Source organism: Microdochium trichocladiopsis (assembly GCF_020744255.1).
Source record: "Microdochium trichocladiopsis strain MPI-CAGE-CH-0230 chromosome Unknown B0I36scaffold_2, whole genome shotgun sequence".
Lineage (NCBI taxonomy): Eukaryota > Fungi > Ascomycota > Sordariomycetes > Xylariales > Microdochiaceae > Microdochium > Microdochium trichocladiopsis.
This window is the reverse complement of record NW_025763545.1, coordinates 4,297,775-4,320,741: the sequence shown is the minus strand read 5'-3', so window position 1 is coordinate 4,320,741 and position 22,967 is coordinate 4,297,775. Positions and strand designations below refer to the sequence as shown.

The 22,967-nt window shown below is 53.4% G+C and overlaps 9 protein-coding genes across 9 annotated transcripts; 4 read left to right on the top strand and 5 right to left on the bottom strand.

Annotated features, from left to right (window-relative positions):
* Nucleotides 1–339: 339 nt before the first annotated feature.
* On the bottom strand, nt 340–770 carry B0I36DRAFT_316108 (uncharacterized protein; the record flags this gene model as incomplete). The annotated part of the gene is made up of 1 exon (XM_046152964.1): nt 340–770. A coding segment is annotated over one exon (256 nt), but the record flags the coding sequence as incomplete, so codon positions are not given.
* A 110-nt stretch (nt 771–880) lies between these two features.
* B0I36DRAFT_316107 (uncharacterized protein) lies at nt 881–1,390 on the bottom strand. Its single transcript, XM_046152963.1, has one exon. The coding sequence runs from the start codon at nt 1,376–1,378 to the stop codon at nt 1,061–1,063; it is 318 nt and encodes a 105-aa protein (XP_046017520.1). The 5' UTR covers nt 1,379–1,390; the 3' UTR covers nt 881–1,060.
* A 459-nt stretch (nt 1,391–1,849) lies between these two features.
* Nucleotides 1,850–3,139, top strand: B0I36DRAFT_316105 (uncharacterized protein). Its single transcript, XM_046152962.1, has 2 exons — nt 1,850–2,433; nt 2,494–3,139. Exons 1-2 carry the CDS (start codon nt 1,925–1,927, stop codon nt 2,987–2,989), a joined length of 1,005 nt encoding a protein of 334 aa, XP_046017519.1. The 5' UTR covers nt 1,850–1,924; the 3' UTR covers nt 2,990–3,139.
* Nucleotides 3,140–3,606: 467 nt separating this feature from the next.
* Nucleotides 3,607–6,265, top strand: B0I36DRAFT_404068 (uncharacterized protein). Its single transcript, XM_046161769.1, has 3 exons — nt 3,607–4,000; nt 4,085–4,848; nt 5,089–6,265. The coding sequence occupies exons 1-3, from the start codon at nt 3,973–3,975 to the stop codon at nt 6,007–6,009; spliced, it is 1,713 nt and encodes a 570-aa protein (XP_046017518.1). The 5' UTR covers nt 3,607–3,972; the 3' UTR covers nt 6,010–6,265.
* A 124-nt stretch (nt 6,266–6,389) lies between these two features.
* Nucleotides 6,390–7,696, bottom strand: B0I36DRAFT_359970 (uncharacterized protein; the record flags this gene model as incomplete). The annotated part of the gene is made up of 4 exons (XM_046158221.1): nt 6,390–6,599; nt 6,726–6,797; nt 7,335–7,539; nt 7,665–7,696. The coding sequence occupies 4 exons, from the start codon at nt 7,694–7,696 to the stop codon at nt 6,390–6,392; spliced, it is 519 nt and encodes a 172-aa protein (XP_046017517.1).
* A 2,447-nt stretch (nt 7,697–10,143) lies between these two features.
* Nucleotides 10,144–10,635, top strand: B0I36DRAFT_346377 (uncharacterized protein; the record flags this gene model as incomplete). The annotated part of the gene is made up of 2 exons (XM_046156458.1): nt 10,144–10,278; nt 10,468–10,635. 2 exons carry the CDS (start codon nt 10,144–10,146, stop codon nt 10,633–10,635), a joined length of 303 nt encoding a protein of 100 aa, XP_046017516.1.
* Nucleotides 10,636–12,425: 1,790 nt separating this feature from the next.
* On the bottom strand, nt 12,426–13,801 carry B0I36DRAFT_346376 (uncharacterized protein; the record flags this gene model as incomplete). The annotated part of the gene is made up of 5 exons (XM_046156457.1): nt 12,426–12,592; nt 12,741–13,075; nt 13,130–13,230; nt 13,286–13,537; nt 13,604–13,801. The coding sequence occupies 5 exons, from the start codon at nt 13,799–13,801 to the stop codon at nt 12,426–12,428; spliced, it is 1,053 nt and encodes a 350-aa protein (XP_046017515.1).
* Nucleotides 13,802–15,554: 1,753 nt separating this feature from the next.
* On the bottom strand, nt 15,555–17,766 carry B0I36DRAFT_284571 (uncharacterized protein). The gene is made up of 6 exons (XM_046151569.1): nt 17,623–17,766; nt 17,349–17,544; nt 16,965–17,284; nt 16,667–16,880; nt 16,090–16,579; nt 15,555–15,987 (listed from the first exon to the last, which is right to left on the bottom strand). Exons 1-6 carry the CDS (start codon nt 17,691–17,693, stop codon nt 15,833–15,835), a joined length of 1,446 nt encoding a protein of 481 aa, XP_046017514.1. The 5' UTR covers nt 17,694–17,766; the 3' UTR covers nt 15,555–15,832.
* A 2,647-nt stretch (nt 17,767–20,413) lies between these two features.
* B0I36DRAFT_404063 (phenol oxidase A) lies at nt 20,414–22,274 on the top strand (the record flags this gene model as incomplete). Its single annotated transcript, XM_046161768.1, has 4 exons — nt 20,414–20,496; nt 20,563–20,908; nt 20,979–22,201; nt 22,253–22,274. 4 exons carry the CDS (start codon nt 20,414–20,416, stop codon nt 22,272–22,274), a joined length of 1,674 nt encoding a protein of 557 aa, XP_046017513.1.
* Nucleotides 22,275–22,967: the final 693 nt, after the last annotated feature.

Below are 22,967 nucleotides of genomic sequence, written 5' to 3'. Positions count from 1 at the left end.
CACTATGGAGCGGCAAGCGCCAAGCTCGTTGAGGTTCTGAGGGAAAATCATAACAAGGAAATTCCAGGTTTTAGTTGAACTAAGCTGGGAAAGGCACAATGGCATTTTGAGACGATCTGAGACACTCTAGTCCAGCTGGGGCCAACCCCAAAGGCCAGACTGCAAGACATGAACTTGCCTGAGAGATTCTACTTGCCATAGTTAGTTGAGCCTACGGACAATATTGCTGTCATAATTTTCATACCCCTCGACTAGCCAGAATTGCTCCAAAAATATAATCTCACAACAATGAATGCGTACAAGAGATGATTATGGAATTCTATTCTTAAGATAGTAAAGACGCCTCATTCCTCAGCTAGCGTTTACATGTTTTTGGCCAGATCATCGTGGCTCAATTTGAGTACGAGAGCGGGCGCCATTGTCGATGTGAACCGTCTTCCTATCGTTGTCTCCGCAATAATATCCGCCTATTGTAATAGATACTCGAGATAAAGTGAAAACAGAAAAGCCCAGCCTAGATCAAGAGCGCAACAATAGTCGCAGCGATGACAAGTGCTATAGCCGCGATCGCCATACCGTACGAAAACTGCTGGAACCCCATATCGTCCTCGAACCGCCCTGTCGCCAGCGCTACCTGTATCGCTGACAGCATGACCGTGATGTACACGAATACCGCTAGCAGCCAGCCAAAGTTGCGCTTAAAGAGGGTCGTGTACCTCTGTGAGCCGGTTATGTAGCCTCCTACCAAGTCTCTGGCAGATAATTTCATGGCCCCCTGGATGCGGAAGAGCGTCTTGAGGCGCGATAGGCGGAGCTCCCCGCACATGTATCGCCGTGGTTGGGTCTGATGAGTTTCAGCGTGCCATATCTGCTCGTGATTCCGACTTACGAGGACCTCTCGCACAAGCCGTGTCCACGAGGACTAGCCGACGTCGGGCGGCAGAAGGCCAGTCTCGTGTGCGATCCTGAGGTCGGGCTTGGATCGTATGAGCCAGGTATACGATTGAAGAAGCCCTAGGGCGCTGCGATATAAAGCCTCGTGAGGACAGATGCTCGTCACCTAGAACTCGTAGCTTAGGAGGTACTTAGGCAGCGGTTTGATGAAGATCGATTTCTCATGCCATACTAGGTGTTCGTCTAGCCTCTCTGTGATCAGAATTGTGCGCCCTAGTAGGCGTTGCCGATGCGGCGGGCGGGCTAGGCGCAGGAGTCTAGCTAGCCACAGATGCTTATGTAGGCTATCTAGCTTTGGGGTCTGTAAGTCGAGGGCAAGGAAGGTCAAGACGTCGGTCGTGGGGTCTTTGATGTTATCACCGCATTGGAACGTGGCAGGCCATTCGGCATTTTCTGCCGTCCAGCCGCGCACAGATCTGTCCATCGAGAATGGCGGGGCCTGAATCTTTGTCTGGAGGTTGTTCATTATGAAACTGCGATAATGTCTCAACATTGTTATATTCTGTTTGGCAGCATGAGGAAGCAGGTCAGGTGGCGTCGATGCTTGTCCCCAAAAGCTGCCTTGCCGCTTCATTGTGGCTGGTGCGTGGCAGTCTGCTGCCCTCTTGCGTGGCTTACAAAACTACGGGTACACTGTCCGCTTCACATTCCACTAGATGCAAAGGCCCCCGCACGAGGCAGATTTGCCAAGCCTCCCAGCCCTGCACATGCACGAGCTGGCTGCGCTATCAGTCGCTTGGGCAAGCAGGCTCTGTAATGGTTGGCAGGCGGCTGCTGAAACCTCTGGTCTTGGGCCCCAAGACCCCTGGGCCCTTGTCGGTCAAGGTGCACATGAGCGGTCACCACGACTTTCAAGCGAATCAGAGCGGGTTATCTTGCTTAGCCACTCCATGATCCCAGGCCCCTACCATGTCACCTGAAGGCAGACACTAAACCAGCACTTTGCACGTTGGGGGGACGGCTGAGAGAGATGCATGGCATCGCCTTGCCAGGGTACAATAGTGAGCCTGGCCGACCCCAGGGTTATATGTCGCCCTACTGGTTCGTGCCCGTGTCGCTGACGAGGTCTCCATTCTCTCCCGATTCCTCCCTTTTACATTGCACTAGAGAATCGAACCGCATCTCTTCGACGTATCTGGTGCCCTATTTTGCCAGCAGGCACATGCGCACAACCCATGGGCCCTCAGCATTGCTGCTGAACCATGGCCACACGCAGAGCCAATACATGGCGCATTCGAGGGCTCGATCTGCGCTGCGACGAGGGCTGCTGAGCGACTGCGATGTCCACTCACTCGCCATCGAGCACCACGGACGATCTCAGACCGCCACGATCAGCCTCACAAATGGCGCAAGCGCAGTTCCAGAACGATTGGGGCCCTGCGCCGAACACGTGGGGCAACATGGAAACCCGGCTCTTGATAGCCAGTTCCTGGGTTTGACCACCCTTTTCGCACCACCTATCTCGGATCATAAGATCGAGTAAGATCTTACCGTACGGTAAATTATACGAGCATAATTCGCAGCTGATTATAATTGTAGCATCGTTGCCATTTCCGGCCTTGGAGGCTATGTATTCGGCTTATTTAAGGAGCGCGGCGGAGAGCATATGTGGCTGCGCGACGCCCTGCCTTATTACATTGTTGATCCTGAGACGGGGAGACCGATGGCCCGGATCGTCATCTACGGATACCTGTCGCCCGTTGCGGATAGCGATAGTATGCAAAACGTGGACGATATCGCGGGCCAGTTTCGCGAGCAGCTTTCTGGCCTTGTGGTGGTAGCGCTGGGAGGAGATCCATCGCCCCGGCCCGTGGTCTTTATCTCTCATAGTCTTGGCGGTCTGGTGCTTAAGGAGACTATTATATCTCTGGCGGCGTCAGATGACGACGTCGCCGCGAGAGTGCGTAGGGCCATCTACGGCCTCATTTTCTTCGGTGTGCCCCATGCCGGAATGGATAATACCTCGCTGATGACGATGGCCAGAGAGGGTCCGAATAGGGAGCTCGTGCTGTCGATCGGGCATACTAACTCGTAGTTCCTGACCCGGCAGTAACGTCAGTTTCCTGGTGCGCTTGCGAAGATGGGCCCGTAGCGGCGGGAGGTCTTTTGCTTCTACGAGACCTTGGAGTCGCCTATAGCGATAGTAAGCCAGCTAGCATATTCAATTTTATCTTTCATATCCCGTATCTTTCGCGCGAGAAAAAAGGCAGAAAGCTAAATGTCCAACATACGCAGGAGAAGGACGGGCTCTGGACAATGAAGGGCCCGTGCACGATTCTGGTTTCGGTCACTTCTGCGACGTAATGCCTGCCCGACACGCCGGACAAGCAGAACCACATCTGCGCTATCGACCGCGGGTACTCGGATATTGTCAAGTTCGCGGCGCAGGACTACTGGTATGACGTCGTGCTTCAGAGGCTTCAGCGCATCTCGAGGAGCGCCAGAAGTCAATCCGCCACAGCGGCGTACTAAGATAGCAGCGGGCTGGCTTTGGGACCAGAGCATATCCCCGGCCCGCAGCGAAAAGTTATAACGATCATTCCGTTGAGACAAAACAGAAACTTCACCGGCCGTTCGTCGATTCTTGAAGAGCTCCGCGACACGTGCTTTCCTCAGGGGGCAGGCGTAGGGGAAAAGGGCCCAGACACGGTTGCTCTGGTTGGGCTCGGCGGGATGGGCAAGACGCAGGTAGCGCTCGAGTTCTCGTTCTGGGTACGGAAGCACCGGCCAGACTGCTCCGTCTTCTGGATCTCTGCACTAAGTGAGGAGACCTTTGACCAGTCATGCGCAGAGATCGGTCGAAAACTCGACCTCACACCAGCGAATGTGGGTGGGGAGCAGCGTGACGTGAAGCAGCAGCTCAAGGATTACTTGTCACAGAGCGACCTGGCCGGCAGGTAGTTGGTCGTGCTAGACAATGCCGACGATATTGGTCTTGTCAAGAGCCTACGGAAGTATCTACCGTCTAGCGATAACGGTGTCACACTGATCACGACGCGTAGGGAGGAGGTTGGCACCATGGTCGACACGAGCACGGTGCTTGTAAGTGTCCGTGAGATATCTAAGGGGGAGGATCGACAGCTCCTGGACAAGTCTCTAAACGCGAGCAGAGTGCCGGACTATAGCGAAGAGTTGTGCACAAGATTGTTATTAGCTCTCGAAGCACTGCCACTGACCATTACCCAGGCGGCAGCCTACCTGAATGGAACCCGCACATCGATTCACGATTACCTTAGCTACCTACAGGGCCGGGAAGAGGAGGCGATCCGGCTCCTAAGCTATGAAAGCAACTTGGCAGACCACTACCCACCCGAGAAGCAGCACCATGCCGTCATGAAGACCTGGCTGGTGTCTCTGGATGAGATGAGGGGGCATCGGGACGAGGCTACGGATGGGAGGGCTATTGTTGAGCTGTTGATGTTCCTGTCACAGATTGAGCCCAAGGCGATTCCCAAGTCGATGCTGCCGGTGGTCGGGGGGTCCGGAATGGTGCTCGACCAGACGATCGGCACGCTGCTCGGGTACACGTTCCTTACGAAGCGGGACGGCGAGGTGTACGACATGCACAGCCTGGTGCACCTGGCGATCCGGAGCTGGGTGGCGCGCGAGGGTCACACTGACGAGGCGGCCCGGCAGGCACTGAGCCTTCTGAAGAGACAGATGGATTTCAAGGAGCCAAGTCCCTGGGCACGTAAACAATGGACGGCGAACATGCCACATGCGCTACGCGCGTTGACAGACAGTAGAGGCCAGCGAGCGGAAGCCTGGTTCGGGCTTGCGTATGAGGTGTCGTGCTGCCTGAGCTGGGACGGGCGATGGGACGACTCGCTAAGGTGGGCACAGGCCAGTCACGAGGGCATCTCTGGACTGTATCCCAAGGGCAGTCAGGGATGGGTGCTGGCACAACGACGCCTCGCGATTGCCTACCGTTTCGCTGGCCCTCCTGGGGCTGCCCTGCCGTTGTTTAGGGACGTGATTGCTTGCTTGGACCCGACCCGGAAGGCGGATCGGGAGCTGCTAATATATGCACAGCTGGAAATGGGGGAGGTGCTCAGTCAACTTGGGCAGCACCGCCGAGCTCTCGAGGTTCTGCAGAGCGCGGGGGGCCGCGTCTCGCAGGAGCACCCCAAATAGCTCCGCACCCAATTCGCGCTTGGGCGTGCTTACCTACAAAGCGGGCAGCCACAAACAGCCGTCGAACACTGCGAGCGGGCACTCCTGGCCATGCAGGCAGAGCACACAGACCGAGTGCACACCGAGCACGTCCTCGCATGCGCCTACCTCAACACTGGCCAGCCACAGCGAGCACTGGCATTGCTCCAGCATGTGGTTGCCGTGTACGAGGTAACACTGTCACCTCAACATCCAAACTTCCTGACTGCGCAACATAATCTTGCCAGGGCCTACCTGGATCTCGGTGACCCGACAAATGCACTCCCTCTCCTCGAGTACGTCGTGGAGCAGGAGTCCCAAACCCTGCCACCCAATCATTCTTACTTGATGAGTTCACAATACCTGCTCGCCAAAACATACATAGCATGTGCAATGTTGCAAGAGGCAGTCACCATACTTGAACAACTCATCCAGACCGACGATGGTGCAACACCATCAGCTACAAATCATCGCCTTAGCCGGGACATTCTGCGATTCCTGCAGGATGTCTACGAGGCACTCGGCGACCAGGACAACCACTCACGTCTCCGCGCCCGAAATAAAGAGTTTGATTCCATGTCTGGCAGTGCGGAGCCATCACAGCTGGAACAGTCAGCAGCGGATCAATCGGTGCCAGAATACAACAGCGACTCGGAATCGTCACAAGACAGCTCTCGGCTACCGCATAAAGAGGTCAGGGACATCAGTGCTTCCACACGCAAGCGGAGACGAGGCAAGCACAAGACTATACCACCAAGCACAACTCCTGCTCAATCTGCATCAACAGGTGGTGCTCACCCGCCTAGCACTCGTGGGCAGGCCAAACGAAAGCATTATCCGGGGGCCGCACAGTCCTCAAAACACCATAGTTCTGGCCGCAAAACTCGTCATCCAGCGCCATAACACCATCGTCGGAACTCGTATTTCGCCAGAGGTATATAGTTCTTTCGAGTATCCCATTATCAACAAAGCCTCAAGCGAGAGGTGGTCATTCAGAAACGAATATCTCATAAGCGCCATGGCAAAATACAACACCCATCCATAGGCCTTGGTATCACTTCAGATTTTCCATTTCACATAGAGCACCTCATTGTAGATATCATTCTTTATGAAAGCTATTAAATTAAGTATGGACCACGTTAGAGTTATACATAGCGCTCCATAGGCCACGTCCTATGCCTGAAATTAAGCTACAAATACAGCAGACACACTATTGAGAGATCCGTCCCTTGCTCACAACGAACTCCGCTTCGAAAACTTCCTCTGAAAATACGCGTCTCCCCTCAAGCACTGCTCGTCTTTTCCTTGACCTGCGCCGCACCCGCTGCAGCATCGGACTCGACATCCGATGACCCACCGCCGCCGCCGCTGCCGCTGCCGCCCTTCTGCCCATCCTCAAGCCCAAACTTGGTATCCAGCTCCGTCCGTAACACAACCTCCTTCTCCATAAACACGAGCGCGAACCCTACCGCAGCAGGCGTAATGCTCGCTAGCTACGTAACCTTTAACGCGCGGGTAAACACATCTACGACCTGATCCGCCGTCTCGGGTAAAAACCCACCAATTAGCGTAGCAGTAACATAGCTATACGCCTAACCGTCGCTAAGCCAAGCACGTACCGCCTCGTCGGTAATCCGGTACGCCTCGATCGCGAACCGGGTATTAAATACCGCCGTGGGGATCGCGACACCCTAGATAGACCCGTACGCGCGTATAAAACTAAACGCTATGGTTGCCGCTACGACTTGTTCCTCGGGTAGGTCGGCCTATACGGCAGGGAAGTTAGTGGATATTATAAACCCGACGCCAAAGGCGGGTAGTATCTACACGATAACCTACTCCGCGGTCAAGGTCCAGCGGTTAAACCAGGCGAAAAGACCAAAACCGAGTATTATGACCCCGAAGGCGAAGAGATATAAGGGTTTGTAGCGGCCCAACTTGGTAATAAGGGCGCTACCGACCACAGCGAGGGGTACCTTAACGAGAACCGTCGGGAGTAACCAGACGCCGGACTAGGTACTACCCGCGAGGAGGACGGCCTAGAAGTACACGGGGAGGAAGTAGATAGCCTAGAAGAGGAGTATAAAGCTAAGGAAGGCGAGTAGTAGGGCTACAGCAGGGGTGCGGCGCCGGAAAACCTCCTCGGGTAAGGTAAGGTACTTAACCTAGCTAGCTATCTCGTAGGCATAGAAGAGGAATAGGCCCAGGATGCCCAGGACTAAGGGTACGATAATGCGCGCGTTAGACCACGCATATAGGGTACCGCCGTAGGACAGGCCGATCAGGACCGAGGTGACGGCGCCGACGAGGACTAGCGTGCTAATGTAGTCAATACGTTTCAGTCTCTCGCTTATAGTTGTAGTGCGGTTATACTTGACGCGCAGGAAGGGAAGTAGGGAGACGAGGGCGACGCCACCGAGGGGAAGGTTGATCCTGTGGAAAAAACGCTCTTCTGTTAGCATTCGATGATACGTATGTATGATATATGCTCGAGCTAGGACGGGATAGTGAGATAAGAACGGCAAACTCACTAGAATACCCAGCGCCACAACGAATACTCAACTAAGACTCCACCTACGAACGGGCCCATAGCGGTACCGAGGGCGAAAAAGGCAAAAAGAAGGGCTATATAGTTGCTACGCTCGCGTAGGGGTACCAGGTTACTAACAACCAGCTCGATGTAGAGGTTAATGCCGCTACCGCCGATCCCTTGGACTGCTCTGCCCGTAATAAGTATGGTCGCCGTATTAGCGCCGCCTAAGATGCCGCTACCCAGTGTGAAGATAGCAACGACCGAGATGAAGACCTAGCGGCGGCCAGATGTCGGCAAGCTAGCTAAATAGCGGTAGGAAGGCGGTACTAGTAAGGAAGTACGTATTAACGAACTAGACGTACAGCCCGCCTATATTGAGCTCATATACTGTCCTGGGGCGGATGAGGGTTCTCCTGATCGGGGACAAAACAACCACCACGACCGAAGGGAGTTCACCGCTTACCAGTTTCGGCGGTATTTCCGGCGAGGTTCACTCTAGCCCTAGGCCAGAGTGAGGGCATTCCCAGATAAGGGGCCAAACCAGATTTTCGAGGGGGAGCCAGCCGCATCAACAACGCCCTATTAATGCAACACTTATGAGGGAATCTCTGATCATAGCATTGTTAGTCAATTACGTACAAGAACGGGTACAGAAGCGTAGGAATTCAATGGGGTGGAAAATCAAGTCGGATTAGTGAAGCTAAGTGATGGATGTCTGGCTCCGTGCTATGAAAAACGTCACGATGGCTTCAAGCCTTAAGTAGTACTGTACAAATATGCCCCTGATCAATCTATCCCGCACTGCCCTGACACAGTGCTTCAGTGGGTGGATCGGTAGGTGATTTAGTGGTTACTTCGAAGGGTTAGGTATACTATAGCGGAGGTGCTTCAGTGATTAATTTAGTGGATAATTTAGTAGATAGCTTAGTAGGTAGTGCAGCAGTCAATCAGCTACTTCAGTAGGTCGTCAATAGCCTAGCGGCTCTAGTAGGCAGGTAATCCCGCTAATAATCCTCGAGCCAACCACTATGGGCAACGTAAAGCGCGCGCCTTCGGTAGTCCTGCCTCGCATTCTCCATCAGTAGCTTGAAAGATTCGTCTACTTAATGCCGTTAGAATGCCTTGAGCTATATATGCAAGTCGCTCGCCTTAACAGGAAAGCCATTACTAGATATAGTCGTTAGGCAAGAGGGAGCTCGTAATTCCTCCAGATCAAGCACTAAGCCTAAATGTCGAGTAGGTAATAGTCGAGCCTACATGAGGGTGCACTGAGTGCTAAACGTGAGGGACTACTACTTGTTTTCAACAAGGCTTAGCTACACAGCACCGCACCCAGCTATGCCGTTGTCCAGCTATAACATACACCACGGCACCGCGCCACCTCCTGAGTTAACGCGCTTCCATGTTAGCAGAGGCTACCTCGAGCTACTCCGGACAGTAACCTGGAACGCATCCACAGCTCACCATCCTGTTTGCATTATTTATGCGCTTGCATAGGCGGTCCCTTTTACATAACTACTTGCACGTGCTTCAGATTGATCCTTCAGCACTCCTTAGTAGTCCCCGTAGAGCGGAAGGGTTGAACGGCAGTATGCAGCAAAACCGTCAATAACCCAGCGGTACACCTTGATTAAGCACCCCCATGCGGGCTCTGAAGCGGTACAGCGCTTCTACGCAAGCTCAGCTACTACATCGAGCCGAGGAGGACTGTCATTAAACATACTTAAGTCACTAGCACTAAAGCACCTCCTAGCGCTGCATCGAGAGCGGCATAGTACTATCGCCGACTATAGTCGATAATGGCTCATAACCACTTGCTCGCGTGGGAGCCATTTTCTACTCACGCCACTTTCGTCCCGGCTGTACTATAGTATGGGGTAGCAAACACCTAGCACGGTCGTGGCTTGAGCAAGACCTGGGTCCACAATTCCGCTTGTGTGGATGCATGCAAGACGCCTTCCAAGCCTGACCCTTTAGCTTCCTCGTTGGCGTTGTCTTTCTTTCCTAAACCACTGATTGGATCACGCCCAAGATCGCCACCCCGTCCTCAGGCTTCCAGTCATCGGCTGTGTCTTTTACTTGTAGTATTCTGGGGCTGTTTGTTTGAGTTGTTCTTAGTCGAGAGCCTTGTGATCGCTGCCTTAAAATCAGATAGGGCTATTCATCCGCCATAATCGTCCTATAGTACCAGCTTGAACTACCGAGAGATACTTCCAAAATTAAAGCGCACAAATGTGGTGACCAATAGTAGGAGGCTTCGTCCCAGCCAATGATTCTATAGAGTCGCAGTACGAAGTGCGCGAGCTTATTGGTTCCCCAGCACGAGATGCGAGCTCCAGAAGATGTAATGCTATATTAGAGCTCGTTTATAGGAGGCTCATTTCGATCTCGAATTCGTACTTGCGTCGGTAGCCCCGCCCCCGCTCCCCTTCCCCTCCCTACTTCACCCTCCACAACGACCAGGCATTCCCTAGGTTATGTTCGACGGGGCATAGCAAAGCACCATGAGCAAGCTCGATAGTTTGGTTATCCCAAACTATTTCGCTCAGCGCAATCAGGGCAAAACCTCTTTGCTACGTGGTCCATTGCCAAAGGTCCTCCCGGCTTTCGATCTCTCTGCCGCCAACGAGCTCTACAAAGTGGAAGCCTAACAGCTTGAAAGACTTAAATCAGCTCTTCAATAGTTTAAGGAGAGCTGTGGAGAAGAAATTCAAGATGCTAGGCTTCGCATACGCGGCTTCAGCGACATGTTTGGTCGGGGCTTCCCGCTACTAGCATTTTCTAGAATCGGGGAGAATACTTTTGCCTCACAACTGATCTCGAAATAGCAGACCCATCGTGCCGATGCCTTCCAAGACGCCGAAGCGAGCTATATCATACCCGAACAAGCCGAACAGACACTCCGCCGACGATTCTTCCCTGAGCCCCAAGGTTACTTCGAATTATCTGCGGACGCTTGCGAAGATGGTGCCTGTGAGCTAGATAGCGGTGGCTAGGCTGGGCGACTCATGGACATTATTTCACCGTTGGTAATATGGGAACAAGCTATCTTGGCAGCTCTGGGATGTGATTTCGGGCCTACTGTTTCAGAAGATGTTATCGGCGCAATAACAAATATCTTGGATGGTCAGTTTCAAAATCACAAAGACCAGATATTATCAAATCTTCCAGCGTCAGCTGCCATAGCAATTTCTTAGGATTAGACAGTGATATATACTTATTTGAAAAGCGAAAGATCATGCTAATTTGTTTTTTCCAAGCGCTCCTCCTCATATGCCTTGATCAGTTCTGGATTGATATTCTCCGCCGGTTCCCAGGTACTGTCTGATTCTGGAAAACCCAGCCATTTAACCAGATATTTCAGCACCCCATGTTCCGTTCTTGTTCCAAGAAGACCTTCCACCTCCCACTGGTTATCATCAACATCAATCAGTACACCTCTTTTCGGTCGACTTCTTTTCGGTTGGCGTCCTTTCCCTTGGCGAGCTTTTTGCACGTCCTTCAACCCCCCTTGACGTGTAACTCCATCCTCATTAAGTAGGGCCTTTGACACGTGGTCAGAAATTGGCTCCTTCAACGCCGTGCTCTCAAGAATGTCATCCTGTGTTACCGAAAGGGACGCTCGGTGCTTTACCACTTGATGTCTTTTCCCTTAGCGAGGTTCCGCTATTTCCACAGATATCCCTTGATATTGGAGACCATCCTCATAGATGGGGGTCTCTGATGGTTGTACATGTAATGACTCCTCGAGTGCCGTGCTTCCGAGGTTGTCGTTCTGTCTCGCCGGAAGGTCCCCGCTGATCGGACTTCGTGACTTGACTTTGCTGGAAGCACGAGAGCTGTCGGTGACGTCGATGAACCAAGATGTTGAAGCCGATGAGCTAATCGTTGTGACAGAGCTTTGGGAGGCTTGGCGAGTTCTCTTGCACTCGAAGTTATGATGCTCTTCTTGCTCCCTTTTTCTCTTTCTGTCGTCAAAATCGGAGTTGGGTTGGCCCAGGTGACAGCCATGGGCATCCTCGATGTGAAAAAGGAGGTCTTGCAACGAGGCTAATGGTGCTCTCTCCCGACAGTGTAGATGACTGCACGGCACCGAAGAACTACTACCTGCCCCGATTTTCCGCTTCTCGAGGCAATGGCGTAGATGGACTTTCCACGCATGAATGTAAACGAATTGATGGAGCCTTATCTCAGGCGGCATTGCTTCGTCTCCGAGACAGAATGGACAAAGACCAGGCGCGGCGAGCACACCACCGTAGGTGAGGGGATCACAGAACTTTGGGATCGTATCCCAGCATCTCAAGTGCCCTAAGCAATGCCCTGTCCATTCATCTTCTCTAACAACCCACTCGTAACAAATGAAGCAGAAGGCCGTTGGGCGTGACTGTTGTTTCTTGTAGTAATCGTGGACATGTTTCCACTCGTAATGTACTTCGCGTTTCTTGCAGTTGCACTTCTCTGGTTCAAGCCCTTGCCGGAATTGAACCTCTTGCTTTTGCGTACAAAGAGCAATTAAATCCTCAAGGGCGCTCTGACCGTGCGGGTCCCGTAGTCGAGCAGTCTGGAATAAGGTCGTAGCAAGCCGATCTCTTTCAGGCATACGATGGCGTACACGGTCAAAATAACTCCGATAGTAGCAGGGCTCGGCCTCTGCGTCCGAAAGTGACGATAATTGCTACTCTTGTAGGTTCCGGCATGCCTGGATCTCGAGCCTGCGCCTCTCCTTATACAGCTTTCTTCTGCGCTGTCTCGCTTCATCGTCATTCGCACCGCTCTGCTGAATCGTTTACAGTTCAGCCCGAAGCTCTTTTATCGGCTCCGAATCCTCAAACTCAGCACGCCTCTGTGCAGGGAGTGCTTGCCACATGAAGGGATTGCGGCGAATTGTCAGATCTTGAAATGGCTCCAGCACATTCTTGCGAGAATGGCCCGTGAAGTAAGCACCTTGCCCATCTGCAGCAAGAGTTGATGCGTAGTGCTTATCAAAAGTGCCATTGTCCCTGTGACCGGCATGTTTTCTACGCTCTGCCTCCGTGTGATATTTTGCTACTCGAGGGGTTAGCAACTACTGCTTGTGCATGTAGAAGGCCTCGGCACTTACCAACACGTAACAAGCTGCCGGCTCTGAAGTCATGGGGACGCGGTGGCTGAGCATAGCCGGCCCGTATTCCAAGCTCCCGAATCCGGTGCGAAATCGGACCAGCTCGCTCAACGCCCTTGCCGAATGCGCTAGGATAGAAGGGTTCATCCTCTATGCCTTCTTTCCACGGAATGACTGAGATAGTGTCCCCAGGATAAGGTTTCTTAGCAAAGAGCTTGGCAATTGTTTCACATCCTTGGAGCGCATTCTTTGCTAAAAGGAAAGCAAGATGGAAGAGCATCCCGCTCTCGAAGAGGGGTCCCGGAGTGATTCCTTCGTAAATAACATGCTTCGGCCTGCAGAGACTACATTAGCTTAAACCCTAGTCTTTTAGCGTGTCGCCGCTCTACCTTTGATTAGGGATATCGGTCATCCCTTTCGCGTCACGAATGAGCTGGAATCCAAGCTCTGGCTTCCCATCTTCGTTGTAAAATACCACAAATTGGACATCCTAAAGCGATCATCAGCACGGTCACTATGTGGGATAATACCGCAAAAAGCCCTACCCTAAAGTGTAATCCTCGCTCTGTTCCTGGCCGACAGGTAGACTCGAAATATTCTCCAATTCTGGAGGCCGAGGTGACATGAGCGTTCAGCCCTGCCCAGTCATAGACTCGGACTGACGGGTTTGGGTAGATGTGCCAATCTTGACCCCAGATCTGAGTAGCAAGGTGTCCATAATGCGTCGGGGTACCAAAACGCCTAGGGCGCTTCACTTTTGGCATGGGAAAGTCTTGTTGTAGATCAATTTTGATGTACTAAAAGTATCAGTCAACATCAGTATTCGCGCTTCAGGTATAGGTATGAAAGACCCTGACACGTACCTGTCGAACCGAAAGTGTAATCTTTGGTCCAAGGGAATCATCTGCTCGATAGAAAGCACGGCTGAAAACTTTCCAGTAGTGCAGGACCGTCGATTCCGCAGGACGGGTTTCGAGCCCGGGCCTTCGTTCTACCCCAAAGTCAGGTCTCACACCCTCTATCCCCATTGCGACTTCTTTCATAAAGGCTTTCAAGGACATCAGATCCCTTTCATTTGCTTCCGGGTTGCGTTCTTTGTACCTAAGAAAATATTGTTAGGCTAGATACGAGAAAATAGCTTGCTGCCTTATACGTACTCTTTCCACAAACCCATAACTAGGTCTGCTTTCCTTCGTTCATCTGGGCTCAATCTGTCGGGCACTACGTCGTTGTTTATCCCAGTCCAGCACTGGTCTGCACCCCTTTCTTGCGCAATCCGGTGATAATCGGCAGGACTTTTCTTCTTCCCCATTCTCGCGTTTTGAGCCTTGTCGGTCGAGGGTTGGAATGAAAGTGGTTCATCCGATTGTGCGGTATGGACTCAGCGCCGACCTGAAAGCTACGGGACCAGGGAAGAATCGGGGTAGAGACGGGTTGGATGGTCTCGTGGGCTATTTGGCGTAAGACTAACAAGGAAAGACGAACATTTCCAGGACTCTTTGGAGCCGGAAGTGGCTCTATTTGTACTTTGAAAGGGAGGAGTTGCTCGACCCGAAGGGGAAACCCCGGCTTGATTGCACCTTGTTCCCTTCGTCGCAGGCTACCAGGCTTCAGCTGGTTTTGGCTGCATATACCAGGGGTATTAGGCTGGAACCCTAGGGGTGCGCAGGGTTTGACCTGATGAATGCCGTCCAGGTCTTGCTCGCCAAGTTTATCACGCTGAGCGTGATGCGAAAGTTATCGACAACTTCGCACCTATACGCCTAGTTACGGTGTATAGTAATGGGACCCGCCACGTTAATACTCCAGCTGTTGTGAACATGTCCAACATGGTCGTCCAAGGAGAGGACATAATCCCCAACGGTGTGAGGAGTGATGGAGTAGCTGGCTTATAGTCTCCTGAAACTTAGTAGTCCAGACGAGCCTTAACTTCCATTAATTTATGTTATGAGGAACGAGATTAACATAGTAAATGTGGAACTAAGTAAATCTCATTCTGTGAACACGCTCGTGAGTCCTGTATTCCAGCCGTTCGTACACTTGAATATAGTGCAACTATGTAAGCCTTGGAAAATCTAGACGAGTTGCAGTAAACATGCCCTTGAATGACGGAATCTCCGCGAGATTGATAACGCGCTATGATACTTGTATAATATTATGTAAAGATGGTATCAGTGTATAAGCATGCTCAACGATTCCCTGCACATCTACTTGTGTATGTATAGTATACATATTCTCTGTCCCATTCGGAGCTGTAGCTACGAGTGGAGACGGGGGCTGAGCCGAGGCTGAGTGGGACTGAGCATGCCCTGTTTGAAACTGAGCAGGCACTGAGCAGCTCTAAAAAAGCGCTTACCGTATTAGGAATTGAGTGCGATTGAGATTAGCCACCGGATCCCACATGCACCGGAAGTCCGTGATGAAACTCCCCTCCTTGATTCTGAAGAGTGCTCAAACGATAGGCACGTCCGGACGTATATCATTGCTTAGATTCTGGTCCCTACACTGCAGGCTGCAACCGAGTTTCGTCATTGTGAAAGGGAGACTCGGCATTTATTTCATCCACCAAACGGCAAGATGGATATACGTCAATGCAAGTACTTGAATCTCAAGCTGTTGCACCATCGTTCCTACTCAATACAGATAATATCAACCATAACTCGGGCTGCGCTTCGGTGAGAGCTGTCGGCATGTCCAGACAAGCCGAAGTGTCGAATCAGAGATGGTCACTGATCCGCTTTGCTGGGTCACTTTATCATGGTGACGAGTTTGACGTTTCGCATGCACAGAGAACAAGAACAGACGGAAAAGATACGCATGAATCAATTACAGTCCTGATTGGCCAAGTAATACGCACAGATGGAAAGTCAGGATGTATATATAGGTCTCCTGACACAAGAAGTCATACACGCGAAGGGGTTCTGCCAAAGAGCGTGGGACGAAAATATGTACAAGAATGCCGATAATGACAGAGTTCCCTCCCCCGAGCCTGTCAGACTTGAGGAATCGTAGGAATTGAGCAGCGGCAAGTAGGATGGCAACTCGATGACAGCTTCAACGGGTTCCAAGCCGCTGGTTGTGAGCAAGCCAGCTCATAATTGAGCGAGCTTGTTGCTTGCGCGGCCACGGGGCAACCAGACAGGGCTTGCCACACGCTTGGCGGGCGGGCTATCCCGCGGTAAACTCCCAAGGTCACGGGACTCGATCACAGTGACGTTAGGCGGAGGGCCACCAGCGAGAAGAACGGCTACGGGACGAGTATTAGTGCTGGCTCTTTGAGGGAGATGACCAATCTAATCATGATGACGCCGCCAGGGGCATCGACACTGGTGGCATCTGGTAGACTTACAGGATGGGGTGAAGCTGAGCTCAGCACCATCAATATCGGCGGTGGCAATCGCAGCATTGGCACAATTAGGAACGTCAATGAGGACACCAGTCTGGGGGAATGGCTCAAGTGGGCCCCAGAGGTTGCCATTCTCATCGACACCAACACCCCGCGTGAGCCACGGCATCTCAGAGAAGTCGTTGGGCGGCGGGGCACTGCCAGGAATGACCTGCTCGCCGTGTACCCAGACATTGATGGGCTGGACGTAGGTGCCAGCCAGCAGGCCGTTGCTTGTGAGCCGCGTGCGGGGAACGCCATCAATCTCTGCCACCGCTCGGTAGTCGCGGGCATAGCCGCCGAGAATGTCGGCGCGGAACTCGAACTTGTTTTGCTCATTATTCTTGAGGCCAATCTCGGCAATTATGCGGTCGGTGGTGGCGCCAGTGCACGGGTCTATATCCATGGCGTAGAGCGCAATCCGGGCTCGGTTGTTGGAGGTGAAGCCGATGAACTGTGTGTGTGTTCGGGCACAGGACATCAGAGAAAGTTATGCAAAAAGAAAAAGAAGGAAAGAAATATTTGAAAAGGGAATACTTACACGAGACTCTGCCAGCTCTGTGTTTGGATTGAAATTTGCGATACCAAGCAGCCCAAGCTCCATCCGCACGTAGACGAGATTCTGGAGAGTCAGGACTTGGACATTGTTGGCGACGATGCTGAAGCAGATGACCTCATTTCCTCGCTTGATGCCAGAGAATGTCACAAAGTCGCCGGGAAGGAACGGCACCATGACCAGTGGGTTCGGTGCAGAGCTATAGCGAATCATGTCAGTGGCTGAGGATAAAAGACTGCATTTCCCCAGGGATATAGTCGCGAAACAGGCTGCAGGAGCTTACAAGGTGCCAGAACCCTGGAAAGGGCGGTTCGTCAAGGGGCAAAGCGGATCAGTGGTGTTGCGAGGGATGCACATGGGGAATCCTGAGAACGAGCTGATGCTTGGGCTTTCATCATCCGCAGTGAAGAAGGGGGCTCCACTATAGCCAACCGAGAAGACGGCGTTGGGGTCGCTGATGCGCAAAGTCGGGCCGGCCCGGATCTTGATGGTACCTTCAGCATAGTTGAGAGACTCGATGAAACCACTGCTGAGTCCCTCAAAGAACTGGTAAGTAATGATCTGAGCTGCCCAGGGCACGCCGTTGATGAAGTTGCCGATGACCTATATAGTAGCAGTCACTAAGGTGAAAGGCAAAACCAATGCAGTCTCCTGTTGTACAACTCACGTTCACCTCATAACCGAGCATAGAAGCCTGGTCAGCTGCAAAGTCCTTGAACGGGACATAAGCAGCCGGGAATTGCACGAGAAGATTCTTCGGAACAGAGATGGCAAACCCATTGACGGTGATCACTCCGCCCGAGTTGTAGGAGTCGTCCGTGGCACCAGCTCCTTCAAGGCCGCCTTGGATGAAGAGAGGTGCACTGCTCAAGTTGTCAACTCACATCATCATGTCGAGGAGAACGAGGGAATCCAGGACCTTCGCGGGGCGGTGCACTTACTCCTGGGCCAAGCAGATCCCAAACAACTGCAGGGCAAAGATGAAGAAGGTGAATCTCTTCATAATTGTCATGATGGTTTCAGGACTTTTTGAGGGCGTTGGACAAGATGTTAATTGCTAGAAGAGTCTGAGTTGGGGTAGTTTTCGTCACAGTCCACGGGGAAGGCAAGCTGATATTTATAATCGGTTGGTCTTTCTCACGATCTTATTCTCTGAGGCCACCACATCTGGAAGGCTTGGTAAGCGTCTCGGGCCAACGGAAAGCTGCTCGCTCGGGGTGTGCTTGTCTTCGTCCAAGACAGCTCCGCGAACGTCATTTACTTCCCCCATCTCGGACAAACGAGCCAAGCCTTCAATGTCTCTGGACCTTCTCGGTTCCGCCTTGTTCCCATGCGAGGTACGTTCGGGTTTTGAAGTCAGAAGTTCGCATCGCGAAGCTCTATGATTAGTGGAAAGTCGCAACCTGCATGCACCTTCAAGCATGCGCCGTTGCTTCTTGGCGAGTATTGCCCGGAGCCTCGTGACTCGATGCTGCCCTGTCTCCTTGTGGTGTGGTTTTGACTAACAAGTAGAGGAGCAGGGCTTGGGCATGGGGGTTCTTGGCCTCCCTGGGCGCTTCGCCATGCTTTTCGAAGTCTTGGTACGGTGGCAGGTTGCATTGTGGCGCCCGGGGAATTTTCAACGTGATAGACTACCTTTTCTGCGGAGCACGTGTCACTCCCGGACGCCGTGACAACCCGTCTTTGACATGCAGTAAAGGCGCCGGGAGTATGCAGGTCGTGGTATACCGTCGGCGATGCGACGTAATAACCTTATTCCAGGCTTAGAGTCGACCAGAATTCCCGTGGGGGCCCCCATACTCCGCAACCCCATGTCTGCTGGTCGCAGCTCTGGAGGAGCCGAGACAAGCGCCAGTATCTTTTAGCTTGGAGAACTAGCAAGCGCCCCAAGTGGAAAAGATCCCACCAGAACCTGGACGACAGGGTTCCCTGGTCCGCGGGAGGAACCGCTCTGGTCTCGCTGCACGCCGTCGCGAGTAAATCACCTGCAGACGCGGGCGATGATCCGGATCAAGTCCTGAGTGCAACCCTGGCAGTACAGGGATTGCATGCGCCCCAAGAGTCAGCCGTGCGGCACGGTATGTGGCTTGGCAGGGGACTATACTCTAGCTGGGACCCATGCCGGTGTGCTTTAACCAAGGCAGAGCAGGCTTGGCAGCGGACGCAGCCAGGGCCCGTGGAACACGCTTGTAGCTGAGCAAGGGACCCTCATGCACACAGTGCATCACGCTGGTGAGGCTTGTTCAGCAGCATGGCCATACAGGTCGCTGCTTTCGAGGGCCTGCACGGCGTTTCTCCATTGCTTGGTATAGCTTGTTAGTATTGGCATTCCCTTGACCTTGGAGAGATACGTCCACGACTGCCGTTGATGCAATAAAGGGCTCTTTTATCAATCCAGAATGCCGTCCGGGCAGTCTATGACGAGTACCATTCTGGCTCGCCAGCGGGCCGTTCCTTGGGCTGCGCAGATCCGACACTTTTGTCGGAAGGCCCCCCCTGTCGGCTCGGCCTCTATGCAGGTGCCCGCTGCCCTATGCATTGGTTAGGCGGTGGCTACTCTGCACAGCTTCAGCGGTGCGACTCTCTTTCGACTCTGTGCCTTTGTCCCGCGGAAGAAGTTCCACTAGCCGCTGCGCGCTTGGCATTCTTGCAGCTTGCGTGGACGGGGAGACCCGGACACGCCTCCGATACGGGTGGCCGCGCGTGCCCCGTTCTTGCCGACGCGAGCACCTCGCACAGCGATCGTCTGCGGCGGGTTGCATCGATATTCTTGGCACCTGAACCACTCCGCCCGGTGGGATATAGATATGTGGGTGAGGGTGTGTAGGCGTGGCTCCCTGCTTGTCTTGTGGTCGGCATTCCCTTCAAGGGCCTTGCCCAACATGTGTACAACAATGGTCACGCGGCTACGGCTGCCATCCGAGTGGTGGACAGGTCGTTTGGCTTGCCAAACTAGGTAAAAAAGTCGTCTCATGGATCCTCAAGGTGGAGGAAACAGGGCTCTGTGCTCTAGACTTTGCTCAACCCTGAGGCATCACGGCCATGGCCTCGTAGAGTTCATCGATTCTGCATTCCGACCCAGAAGTCCTTACCAATCGCTTACACAACAGAGCCCTCCTCCCAGTAGTTTCCGACACCGAGTGTCCTTGCAGTGGTCTAGAACGCTGACTGTGTCCAGTTTGCAGGTTTTTGTCAAGGTGTCTCGTGCAATGCAAGCCAAGCCCGAATCCGAGCTCCGCTCCTGGTGGCGGTCGAACTCACCGTATGTAGAGCATCACATGAGAAATCATCCTGGCTCGACGGAGTCCACTTGGATCTTGGAGAGGGTTGAGCTTACAAATTGTGATCGGACTGGATGATATCGGAATGGGAGGGAATAGTCGGTAGCATAGTCTCGGCAAAGTATCACGGCCTTCGAGCTTGATTTTTGTGAGTATAGCCCGGTCTATAAAGTCGTGGGGACTTCACCAAGCATCAACGGTTAGAGAGCCATCTAGACAGAAACCCCAAGTTACCCCCTTCAAAGCCGGAACCTCCAAACTCTCAAGCCTGCCTTGGTCCTTGTCACTCAAAAAGTCCATCATGCACTGTTCTCGACCAGGCCTGCTGGCCCTTACAGCATGGCTCGCTTCCGGCGTCGCCAGTCAGGACGTTGTTCTCTCTGATATTCCCCTGGAAGAGAGCATAGCCCTCGCTGCCATCGTTGAGGATGCACCTGGGACAATCAGCATAATGAAGGAGGACTGGGAGAGCCCCGTCTACCCTCTACTCTTCCGAAACCCACTGCCTATTCCTCCCCAGAAGCAGCCCAAGATGTAGGTGCTCGATTCCGACACTGCTGATAGACTCTCAGCAGGGGCAGGGTTAACAATGTTCAACAGGGTAGTCACTAATCCGGTCACTGGGAAGGAGATCTGGTACTATGAACTTGAGATCAAGCCGTTCTCGCAGCAGATCTATCCCACCCTGCGGCCGGCGCAGCTTGTCGGCTATGACGGAATTGCTCCTGGTCCTACGTTCATCGTGCCTGTGGGGACAGAGACGGTTGTGAGAATTCTCAACAGCGCCAAGGATGAGACGTCGGTTCATCTCCACGGATCGCCTTCGAGAGCCCCGTTTGACGGCTGGGCCGAGGATGTCACCTTTCCCGGGGAGTACAAGGACTACTACTTCCCCAATTACCAGTCGGCCCGCTTCCTGTGGTACCACGACCATGCTATGCACAAGGTATGTTGCCGTCCCTCGTCCGGTCCATCTCGCTTGTGTCGCCCCTTTGGCTAACAGAGTGGGATATAAGACGGCGGAGAATGCCTACTTGGGCCAGGCTGGCGCCTACATCCTCCACGACGACAAGGAGGACGCTCTGGGGTTGCCGTCCGGCTACGGAAAGTACGACATCCCTCTCGTGCTGACTTCCCGTGTGTACAATGCCGACGGCACCGTCAAGACGACTGTAGGGGAGGATGACAGTCTCTGGGGCGATGTCATCCACGTCAACGGCCAGCCGTGGCCGTTCCTGAATGTCGAGCCCCGCAAGTACCGCTTCCGGCTCCTGGACGCCGCCGTCTCGCGGGCATGGAACCTTTACTTTGCGCGCACCAGCTCTCCGGACGCCAAGATACAGTTTCAGGTGATTGGCTCTGATGCAGGCCTGCTCGAGGCACCCGTCCCAACTCGTGAGATGTACATCGCCAACGGCGAGCGATACGAGATTGTTGTTGATTTCTCCGGCATGGCTGGCCAGACCGTCGATCTGCGCCACATTCCTCAGTCTGGAGACATTGCCGTGGATGACGAGTACGAGCACACCGACAAGGTGATGCGTTTCGTCGTGAGCTCCACCCCTGTCGTCGATCCGTCGGTCGTGCCCTCGAGCCTGCGCACTGTCCCCTTTCCCCCAGACAAGCTCGAGCAAACCGTCGACCACCACTTCAGATTCCACAGATCCAATGGGCAGTGGCTGATTAACGGCATCGGCTTTGCCGACGTGGAGAACCGCATTCTGGCCAATGTGCCGCGTGGCACCGTCGAGATCTGGGAGCTCGAGAACAGTTCTGATGGCTGGTCGCACCCGATCCACGTGCACCTGGTCGACTTCAAGGTGCTCTCGCGCACAGGCGGGCGCACAGCCCTGCGCAACACGGTCCAGCCGTACGAGGCTGCCGGGCTCAAGGACGTTGTGTGGCTCGGCCGTGGCGAGACGGTCCGCGTCGAGGCCCACTACCTGCCTTGGACGGGCGTCTACATGTTCCATTGCCACAACCTGATCCACGAGGACCAGGACATGATGGCCGCGTTCGACGTCAAGGCCGTTGCGGGCTTTGGCTACAACGAGACGACCGACTTTTCAGACCCCATGGACGAGCGCTGGAGGGCAGTGCCCTTTGCGCGCTCCGACTTTGTCGGCAGGACGGGGCCCTTCAGCCCGGAGTCCATCACTGCCAAGGTTGAGCATCTGGCCGAGCAGCAGCCGTACAGCGAGCTTGGTGATATCCTGGCAGCACTCGGTGCGAGTCGCAGGTGCTCTCCTGAGGAGTGTGCCGAGAATGGAATGACTGGTGCTGTGCCCAGGTACCGCCGCTTCAAGCTTTGAGCAGCTCATGTGAACCATGGACGGCGTGTTCCAGCTTTTGGCAGTATGGCGTGTGCCCCTCACGCTTGTATCGGAATTCATCCTCGTCGAGTTTTGAGTTTGTTTTGTTTCATGTCTTTTGGGCAGCACATTGCCCGTCTTTCATTGGAGCGCCTCATATCTTTGCTTTCCATGTCGTTGCCCGTGGTATCTCCGTCTGCTTGGTTCAAACAACAGTCATTACCGGGTCGGTTCTCGCTTGTACTATTTCGCTGTACATAGTTTGATAGATTGACTCAACAGTCATTTCCAGCCTCTCTTCGCACTGTTATCCATGTCCATACGGTGTGGAGTCTCTACCATGCATGACAAAGGTGAAAGTCCCATCTGCATGTTTCAGCTACAGGGATGCGCATCCCCACTTCGCTCCGCGCAGACACTTCTACCCAAGACAAAAAAGGAACCAATTGTCCTGGGCAGATCATGGAGGATTGCACATATTCGTCTCGCAGACTGCGCGCAAAGGAAAGAGCCGGGCTCTTTTTTGCGCCCCCTGCACCAGAGGTGCAGAGGAACAGAGGTGCAGGGTGACGGCCACCGCCTTTTAAGGTGCCTACTGCCAACAAGCAGGGCTCTTCGGTCTGACGGGGGAAGTGGCAGAAGAAAGTCCAGAAGTCTCCGCTAGAACAAATTCTCTTTAGAGTTAGGTAGTTC

Excerpts from the sequence above, each read along its gene's own strand:
- B0I36DRAFT_404068 (XM_046161769.1), top strand. The coding sequence starts at position 3,973 with ATGGTCGACACGAGCACGGTGCTTGTAA. Across the intron at positions 4,001-4,084 it reads CACGAGCACGGTGCTTGTAA|AGTTGTGCACAAGATTGTTA; the intron begins GTGTCCGTGAGA and ends ACTATAGCGAAG. Across the intron at positions 4,849-5,088 it reads CCAAGGGCAGTCAGGGATGG|CTCCGCACCCAATTCGCGCT; the intron begins GTGCTGGCACAA and ends CACCCCAAATAG.
- B0I36DRAFT_316107 (XM_046152963.1), bottom strand. The coding sequence starts at position 1,378 with ATGGACAGATCTGTGCGCGGCTGGACGGCAGAAAATGCCGAATGGCCT.
- B0I36DRAFT_284571 (XM_046151569.1), bottom strand. The coding sequence starts at position 17,693 with ATGACAATTATGAAGAGATTCACCTTCTTCATCTTTGCCCTGCAGTTG. Across the intron at positions 17,285-17,348 it reads TGCTCGGTTATGAGGTGAAC|GTCATCGGCAACTTCATCAA; the intron begins GTGAGTTGTACA and ends GCTACTATATAG. Across the intron at positions 16,881-16,964 it reads TTCCAGGGTTCTGGCACCTT|CTCTGCACCGAACCCACTGG; the intron begins GTAAGCTCCTGC and ends GATTCGCTATAG.
- B0I36DRAFT_316105 (XM_046152962.1), top strand. The coding sequence starts at position 1,925 with ATGCATGGCATCGCCTTGCCAGGGTACAATAGTGAGCCTGGCCGACCC. Across the intron at positions 2,434-2,493 it reads ATCTCGGATCATAAGATCGA|CATCGTTGCCATTTCCGGCC; the intron begins GTAAGATCTTAC and ends TTATAATTGTAG.